At 39.3% G+C, this 9807-nt stretch overlaps 1 protein-coding gene across 5 annotated transcripts in view; it reads left to right on the top strand.

Annotated features, from left to right (window-relative positions):
• The window catches only part of Eef1akmt2 (EEF1A lysine methyltransferase 2), a 75204-nt gene that overhangs the window by 25611 nt on the left and 39786 nt on the right, over positions 1–9807 (top strand). For 3 of the 5 annotated variants that reach the window (XM_021168067.1, XM_021168066.2, XM_021168069.2), the window contains one exon: positions 3–429. In XM_021168067.1, coding sequence (XP_021023726.1) covers positions 3–121 — 119 coding nt within the window. In that variant the 3' untranslated portion in view covers positions 122–429. Of the gene's footprint in view, positions 1–2; positions 430–9807 lie in introns of those variants that run through there. The other 2 variants (XR_003837244.1, XM_021168070.1) reach the window with 2 other exon arrangements.

Raw genomic sequence — 9807 nt, 5'->3', positions numbered from 1 at the left:
AGGATTTGAACTTTTTGAAGAGCTGCCAACACCCAAGTTCAGCTTTGGAGGTAGATCTGGAAACACTGTAGCAGCTTTGGTTTTTCAAAAAAGGGAGACTTCCTTGGACAAAATCAGTTAGCTNTCTAGAAGAAACTGCAAAGTAAAACTGATACAGAAGAAGGAAATGCAAATAGTACTTAGTAAGTACCTAGGCTTAGTAAGTGCAAATAGTACTTAGTAAGTACCCAGGCTACACAGACTGAATAGGAATAATGGGTTNATGGGAAGCCACAAGCATGGGAATCAGTATTTAGATATCAACTAAGAATAATTTAAGATTTTCTCTTGTATTTGAAATATAAATATTTTTATTGTGATTTATGACAGTTTTCTGTAGCTGTTAATCAGTTGAGAACTTCAAAACAGTAAATGAATTTATAGAAAGAATCTGTTTTTGGTTTTTGTGCTTTGATACAGTTGAATATGTCTATTTATGAAGACTTGAACAAACAGTTTCAAGGCCAGAATAGTGAAGCTTTTTTCATGCGTTAATAGAATATGATGTATGATAAACAATGCCATTTTGGGTTTATAGCTGGGGGAGCTCCGTGATTGTCCGTGATGTGTATTAAGCAAAATCAGAGAGATTGATTAAATACATTTATTTATTTATTTGTTTATTTATTTAGAGAGAATGTCTCACTATGAGCCGCATTTGACCTAGAGTTCACAGAGCCTCTGCCTCCTCAGTGCTGAGACTAAAGATATATAAAATAATATGTGTATATACATAATATGTATGTGTACATATTATTATATAAAATAATATTGTATTAATTTATATATAGGAGAGCTACAGCTGAGATAGAAGACACTTTTGCAAGGTCAAATAGTACCAGATGGAGCCAAGCTTGGGTCTGGCTGACTCTAGAACCCTTCTTCTTCTAACAGTCTACCTCCCAGGTGCCAGATCTCTGCTTTGTGGTCCCTGTAAGTCAGGGCTACATATGCAATTCAGTTGGGCCTAACCTGTAGGAGCTCTGTAACCCTCTGTCATTGGTGGTCACTAACTGGCTAGTCCACTCTGTGGACTGTGAAAACACCTGAGTCACTCTAAATCCATTATAATTTCTTATCAACTATTGGTTTTGAAGACTTTCCCTTAGCAGGAACTGAATTTTAAGTAAGGCATGACACATTGTAATTTTAGCTCTCAGGAGGGTGAAGAAGGAGGTGGAGCTGTGGTGTGGTGTGGGGCAGAGAGCTGGGGGAAATTGCCATATAAACATGAAGACAGAGTCAGCTCCCTAGGACCTATGTAAAATGCTGTGCATAGCAATGTGCGTTTAGAGTCTCGATGTTCATGAGGCAGAGACAGCAGGATCCCTGAAGCTTGATGGTCAGGCAGTCTGGTTGTGAGTCAGTTGGCTCCAGGTTCACTCAGGGATCCTGTCTCAAAAAATAAAGTTGAAAGCAATTGAGAAAGATACCTGAAGACCTCTGGCTTCTACACACACACACACACACACACACACACACACACATCTATGCACAGTATGCACACATGTGAGCATGCACACACAGAAGAAAGTGAAACTGAATTTTGTTATTCATCTTTCTGTGGAAGGAGGCTGTCAGTTTTAAAACTTTCAGGCAAAGGCTCTCTGGGAGCTTATCTGGAGAATGTTTATATATTACTTTGAAAAGGTAAACTATCTTATATAAATACCTAATAAATACCTAGTAAAACTGTATTTGGGACAGTATTTTAGTATTGGAATCTTAATTTTATTTTGTTGGTTTTTTTTTTATTACATAACTTTTGGGGAAATGGAGAGATGGCTCAGCAGTCAAGAGCATTTGCTGCTTTTGTAAGAGGACCTGAATGTGGTTCACATCATCTGTCACTCTAGCTATAATTATAGGGGCCCAGTACCCTCTTCTGACCTCTTTGACACCAGACAGGCATGTAAGAAAAACACCTGCATTCATAAAGTAAAGATAAATTCTTAAAAGTTGTGCGAGTTTTGATGATTTTCAGCTTTTTTCAGGTAAATACTTTTCTAGTAGCTAGCCTAATCTAGCATTCTACAGTTTTCTGTTTTGAGGAATAGAGGAAGACAAACTTAGATCAGTGTGACCATTAAGGACCACTTGTCATTTGATCTAGAGATAATAACATGGACTTTGAGCAAAAATAATGAACTTGGAATAGCTTTTAATATGCAAAAAATGAGAAATTATTTTAAAATATATATAATTTAAGCTTTTCAGAAAATTGTGCTTTATGGGCCACAGGATCTTCTTAGAGTGTATGAACACATACATGCAAGTGCATAGGTCCACACAAGGAGGCCAAAGGAAGACTTTTAGTATCTTTCTGTTGTTTCTTGAGACAGGATCTCTCTGTTTAGTCCTAGCTGTCTTGTAACTCACTATGTAGACAGAGAGATTCAAACCCAGAGATCTGTCTGCCTCTGCCTCCTTGATCAGGTTCTGGGATTCAGACCTGCGGCACCACACCTAGCCCAAATAAGGTAAGTACTTTAGAGTGGGTAAGTTTCAAGTGTGATTGCACCAACCCAACAAATCACTTTCTGTATGACCTGCTTTTAACTCTGAGTTAGCTTGGGATATGTCTGTTGAAATTGATTCCAACCCTCCTCTCCTCTATGGGACGTGTTTGTTCCTTTTGCAAAGGTAGAGGCTTTTCCTGATCCATTGAGGAGCTGTTGATAAGGTTTAAAACAACAACAAAAACAAAAGCCTTGTCGTTTCTTCTCAGCACTTTAATCTTTGTAGAAGCCAACCCTTTAAGGACTGAAATCAGAGCAAATAGAAGGCCTGAAAATGCTAACAAGAAATTAGTATTACCAAACAGCTAAAATCCTGCTTACTAAATATCCCTAAGTTAATGGAATAAACTATAAATATTTTAAGGCTTAATACTGTAAACTCTTAAAATATATGGGCACATGAATGAAATGATGCAGTTACAAAAAAGGAACAGCACATGATGTCATGATGACTGTGCTCTGTAGCTGAGAAACTGGGATTGTAATTTTATTTTAATCAAAAGTCGTTTTGAGGAAACTTGTTTGAAATGCAAATGAGAACTGAGGCTTTTCCTGGTGATGCTGCTGCAGCACAACAGGAGGTGTCTGTGGGAGCCTGCAGAGCCTGGAATTATAGAACTTCACCATCACACCCACGTCAAACCTATGCAATTTCATTTGAGAGAGAGAGAGAGAGAGAGAGAGAGAGAGAGAGAGAGAGAGAGAGAGAAAGTATTAATGTGTCAGACTTTTTCTCTGTCTAGTAGCCCATATTGAAAATAAGGACAAATATGACTAATGAGTTTGTCTCTAGGAGAGAGACCTGAGTTTTGACTTTGTGGTTTTGCCTCTGTGAACTAGAATCTATCTGCTGCAGAAACTGCCCAGCTTTCAGGGCAAGAGACCAAATGGCTTGTGTTGCATAGTAGTAACCACTCCAGCTAATCTTAGGGGATATGGATGGCCTCTGAAAGGAGTCTTGTCCAGTATATTTTACTGGAAGAAGACTGCTACAACCTAGAGCTTGATTGTGGGAAATAAGGAACATGGTCAACTTAAAAACATACCAGGGGAAAAATTAGAAAATCCTTTAGACAGGAAACAGAGATGTTTTTACATGAAGGGAGAATTCAGGAACATGTCTTATTAACAGTTAATAGAAGAAAATTAATGCTAATTTATTCTTCATACACACCATGCAATTTGTTAGAAAGTAAAGGAATAGTTTGACATTCTTTGGTCAATTGATGGATTCCTATGTTAGGGCCATAGAAATGAAACTCAACATTAAGCAGACAAATACCCAAGCCCACAGGCTACATAAATGCTGAATAAAACCAGCTGTACAATGGAACTCTGAAAAGCACCGGGTACCAAGCCTAATGAATGATTGAATATGACCTTAGCACAATCCCTGGAGTGTTGTTGAAAGATCATTCATTTCAGCTTACATGTCAAGATGGGCTCTGGTAACCAGGAGAGAAAGAGTGCTTGAGTGGGTACTTACCAAGGTTTTAAAATCTTTATAACACAGTGAGTTAGACTAATCATTAAAAAGGCTTCTCTAGTAGAATTTCAAGCTATAACTGTATGGACTTGTAGCTTATGTCCAGGGAAGCCAAATTAAAAAGATAGGAATAATTCCTAAGATGTTAATGTATCAGTATTCTGCTTTTGTGCAGTAGGATTTCAAAAATAGGGATGTATAAGCTGGTAGAATGAACTTTTGTCGTGCTGATATTGTTGTGAAGACCAAGCAATCCATTGTATCTTCAAGTGTTTGTAAATTACTGCCTGGTGCCTCCCCTACCCCCCAATCTACAGTTTTCATTTTTTAGAGGAAATTATTTTCTTGTTTTCCTGAAGAAATGACACATTTCAAAAACAACTTTTAATTTACTATTTGTGTGTCTCTGTAAAAATATGCCATTTGGGGTAGGGAGTACCCATGTAGGTCAAAAGAGAGTGTTCAGTCCCCTGGAACTGGAGTTGCAGGCAGTTGTGAGCTTGGAACCAAATCTCTGGAAGAGCTGCAAGTGCTCATCACTGCTGAGCCGCTCTTCCAGCCCCATAACTGCGTTATGTTTTACCTGTTAATATCTTTACATGTTGTTATTACTGCATCAGTAGATGATAAACATTTCAGTGACTGACCTGTATGTTGTATGGTGTCTGGAAGCTCCTTGGTAAAAGTGAGAATAATATCTCCGTTTACCCAAAGCCATGAGCATTGACACATAGTTTAGCAATTATGTATCCTGGATAATACTAGGATAGCTTAGAAAGAAATATGTAATACTCTAGTTGACTAGGGGTCTTCCCTGGTGCACTGTGGATGAAGTAGTTTGTTGTCAGGGACAGTAGCACAGTAGAAGCTGGGCTGGTTCCTGCTGCTTCCCTTCTTGATATTTTAGAAAGGAAAGACTCATGAGGAAGAGGCTAAATGTAGATGAGTGTGGGTGCTTCAAGATCGGATTTGTTTCCTAACCCCCTTGCTAATATGAAAATGTCAGGCCTTTGTTCCCGTCTAATTTTAGTATATCCTGACTTAAAAAAAATATTCGGATGATTTCCAACCATGGAACTTGTAGAGGCGGGACACAGGGGGCAAGAGTGGAGGAAAGAGCAGTTTATAGTGCGTATCCGCCTGCCTCCTGTGACAACAGCTAGCCCCCAATCTGTTCATTTGCTGAGGAAATCAATTTAGATGCACTGAAGCAAGCGTTTCCTTCTGTGTCTTCTGTAGAAGCCTCACTGGAGTTTGAGTGGGGGAAATTATAGAATGGTATTTAATAGACTATCTCACCTGAGTTAGAGTCATGCACAAGCTCTGGGAGGAATGTAGAGCTGTGAGGGACAACTCACATCTTATGCTGTTAGTGGTAGTAGTGGTCGTTACTGCTGAGAAGATTACAGTAAAACACAGTTTTGATATATTTATCTGCTTGCAGACCAGAGCAGGCTTAGAGGGAAAGCTCTTTGATTCTATGGAGGTCAAATAATTGATAATATAGTTTGCTCAGGAAATAAAATAAAGTCCCACATAGACTTATAGCTGTGCCAGTTATTACGGTTATTGTTTATTTTAGAAGTGATTTAACTAGATTAAACTAAAAGACCAAACTCCAAGTATCTTACCTCACTTTGAAGTAAGCTGTCTTTCCAAAGCTTAGGTCATTTCCTGAGGCTCCCATGGGATGCTCCTATGGTAAAGATGCTACACAAGCAGAAGAGATCATTTTGATATTCAGTTTGATTAATGATTTGCAACAAATGCAATAGGTTATTTTTGAACTTGAAATGTAGTTGGCTTTTCTTGTTTCCTTTTGTTGAATAGTTGCAGATTGTTTAGGTGGACTTATTGGTAGAATTCTTATCTGGCATGTTTAAGGTCCTGGATTGTTTATTTGGTACATGCACATACATGTATGTGTATATACATGTTGGTGTGCGTGTGCTGTAGTAAGTGTGTGGAGGTCAGGATAATTTTCAGCAGTCAGTTTTGTTTCAAGCATCATGTGGGTCCAGAGATCTTACCAGGGTTGATGTCAGGAACCTTTTTGCACTGAATCAAAGTTCCTTCCTACCTATGGATCTCAGATTCCATAATACTATAAACTGGGTGGCATAAAACGGCAGACATTTTTTTTCTCAGAGTTCTGGAAGCTGGAATTCCAAGGCCAAGGTATCGGTAGTATATCATGATCACTATTGTTTTTTTACATTTATTTATTTAATATGTATGTGATGAAGTTAGAAAGAGCTTGTAAGCTTAGTTCTTTCCTTCTACCATGTGGGTTCCCAAGATTGGATTCAGATTATCAGGCTTGGTAGCAGGCACCTTTGCTCACTGTCCATCACATTTCTGTCCCCAAGTATATTTTATTTTGTAGTCTTGTTCTTTAGCTTTTAGGAGGCTGCCATTTGTGTGTTCATATGACCTCTTTGTGTGTGCTGGGGAAGGGAAGGCAAAAGAGAACACACAGAGACTTTCAGAAGCCTCTATGTGAGGGCACCGATCCCGTGACCTTCCTAACCCTGATTATTTCATAAAGGCCTCATCTACTCATACTATTGTATTGGGGCTTAGGGCTTCAAGCAATATTATATGGGAAAGGAACCAGTAAAAATACCCAAAAATTGAGATTTAATGAACAAAGCCTAAAACATAGGTTTCTAATATATATGAGGATGTAACATACTCCATTTGCTAAGTATTAGCTGTTGGGTAATTTGATGGCTTTTTAAGGTATCTGTATATTAAAAAGGCATATATGTTCTTGTAATAAAATATTTGAAGTAAATGAGTATTTTTTTAATCTGAAAAACACTTGTGCTTGGTGACTATTTTTGATATGTGTTTCATTATTCAGTTTGTATTCATTTGGTCATAGAGATGACTTGACTAGTAAATCAAGAAATCTTTTGTTCAGTCTTTTTCTATCTTACTTGTAAAAAGATAAGATTAAATGAAGATAAGGTCAAATGAACAATTGTGATACTCCAAGGAATCCTCCTCTGATTCTTCTGTGCCCCAAATACACGCCACAGAAGACTCCCAGCTGACCCACTTTGTTGCTCTAAGGCTTTGAGATACTTCTCTTGTGCACCGCAGACTGCTGGAGTCTAATTGGTGGGCCTGTGCTTTTGTGCTTTTGCCTTGGCAGCCTGTCATTTTGCAGTTTAACTGCTTATCCTGCTGATGAAAAAGGGTTTCTTTTTTGTACTGTTTTGCCTTTTTGTTTTGGTGGTGCTGTGGCATAAACCCTAGGGCCCTGTGCATGTGAGACAAGCATTGCCACTGAGCCCTATCTCAGTTCAGAAACTGAACTTTGTTAAAGGCACTAGCATATGACCTAACAGAATACTTGTTAAGACTTGCTTTATTTTCTGTCTTTGGAGCTGGTTGATAGGTGCAGAAAGAATCAGGTGTGGACCCTTACCCAACAGGGCTGTGGATATTGTACAGATACACGGCAGGTACCTTAGTGCCCAATAAATACTTTCCTTCAAGAATCCTCCTCCCCGTTGGAGTTAACAGGTGAATTGTTCAAGCTAATCTATTCAGTTCCATTGAAAGGCGTTTGTATTGTAGGAGTGATTAACCGAGTGTTTTGGGGTAAGAAAAAGAACCTCTGGAACAGGTGGGCCTTTCAAAACCTCTGTAAAAATCACACTGTAGAGTGCTTTCCTTACTCTAACTTGGACTGGTGCGGAAGCACCTTTGTACCTTAGTAAAGGAATGAAGAACAGACAGAACTCCACGACACTGGAGTTTCAGATGATTTCCTGTGCCTGAGAGTGCATGGATGAATGAATACCTTTCAGATTGAGAGTGTCATCTTTTTTTTCCCCCACATTTTTTTATTAGGTATTTTCTTCCTTTACATTTCAAATGCTATCCTGAAAGTCCCCTATACCTTCCCCCCCTCCCCCATTCCCCTACCCACCCACTCCTACTTCTTGGCCCTGGTGTTCCCCTGTACTGGGGCATATAAAGTTTGCACGACCAAGGGGCCTCTCTTCCCAATGATGGCCAACTAGGCCCTCCTCTGCTACATATGCAGCTAGAGACACGGGGGCACTGGTTAGTTCATATTGTTGTTCCACCTATAGGGTTGCAGACCCCTTCAGCTCTTGGATAGTTTTTCTAGCTCCTATATTGGGGGCCCTGTGTTCCGTAATCTTTTAAGTAGTAATAAATGATAAGAGATGTAGATGTGGTGGTGAAAATGTTACAATGTATTTGAATTGAAAACAAATGGGTATGATTATTGTGCACTTTTCATCATTAGATCTGAGCCAAGGCCTGGTCCCAAGATCTATCAGACAGGGACACAAGATCATGTTGAGTAATAGTAGTTTATCCAATTTGTTCTTAGTTTATGCTGCAGTTGACAATAGAGTGTATGGAGGTCTAGTGAACCACTTGTTCATGCTAGTCTAGAAAACCTGTCTTCAGCCTTCTCATTGATGGCTAAGTGAGTATCTTCAGAGTGCCTAGCAGGACTGTCGAACTGTTAGACCCTAGCCCTGACGCTTTTATTCCTTGATCCCAGGAAATTTCAGAACTTTTTAGCCATCCTTCCCTCGCCTCTCCCTCCCCCAAGAGTCTTTCTGACTGCTTAGAATTCACTATGTAGATTAGACTGGCCTCAAGCTCAACAGAAAGCCTCCTGCCTCTGCCTTCCTAGCTCTGGGATTACAGTCCGATGCAGTAAATTGTAGCTTTTGTTGCTTTTGAACCTTTATTTTATTTATTTCCTGAGCCTCACTGTAGTCCTGACTGCATCATTCTTCATGTAGTGGAATTATGGTAATTGATACCATGCCCAAAAGTAGTTGTTCCATTTTAGAGAATTTTTAATAAAGCCTGAGACCTCTTTAGAACAAACTGATCAAGATGGTTTAACAAAGCAATGATTAACTAACCTAGCTTTTAGCAAGTTTTGAGAATTTTTGGTTTTTGTTTTTTTTTGTTTTGTTTTGTTTTTGTTTTTTTGAGCCAGGGTTTCTTTGTGTAGCCTTGGCTGTCCTGGAACTCATTCTGTAGACCAGGCTGGCCTCGAACTCAGAGATCTGCCTGCCTCTGCCTCCCAAGTGCTGGAATTAAAGGCGTGCACCACCACTGCCCGGCTTGAAAATTTTTATTCTTTTGTCCTTCACTTATAAATTAATACTTTAAAATTGGAAGCTAACTTCTCATTCATATCAGGTATCACCCAACTAGTGATACTGGGGATTGATCCTAGGACTTGATGTTTGCTGGTCAAGCACCTACCTCTGAAGGTAAGCCCATCCTGACAGCTATAGCTATCCCTTTATGCTTCAGGGATGGTTGTGCTTATATAGGTCTCTGCGGGAGAACTCATATAAAACTGGCAGGAAAGAAAAACAAAGAACCAGGCATGAACTGAAATAAAATACCTTACCTTTTGGATACAGCCTATTGACAAGCTGCTGAAGAGAGTGAAGAGGCTCACAAGCTCGAAAGCCAGGCCAGTGCTCCAGCTCCTCCGGGTAGACCCAGAGACAACACTTCCCCCTTGATATTTTAAATCCAAAGAATTCAGGATTTGGTTTGTACGTTTAAGCTCTGTGAAATCATGAACTATATCTGGTTCTTCTCTAATGAAAGGACAATGTCCTTTGTAGGGGGAAATAGGAAGGCTCACAGTAGTTTTTAACATATCAGTAAGGGTGAATTAAACAAAAGTTTGCTTTGAGGCAGTGATTTTTTTTTTTCTTCTCTCTCTCTCTCTCTCTCTCT

This window comes from Mus caroli, chromosome 7 (genome assembly GCF_900094665.2).
Source record: "Mus caroli chromosome 7, CAROLI_EIJ_v1.1, whole genome shotgun sequence".
Classification (NCBI taxonomy): domain Eukaryota; kingdom Metazoa; phylum Chordata; class Mammalia; order Rodentia; family Muridae; genus Mus; species Mus caroli.
The sequence above is the reverse complement of the archived record's forward strand: the minus strand, read 5'-3'. Positions and strand labels throughout refer to the sequence as shown.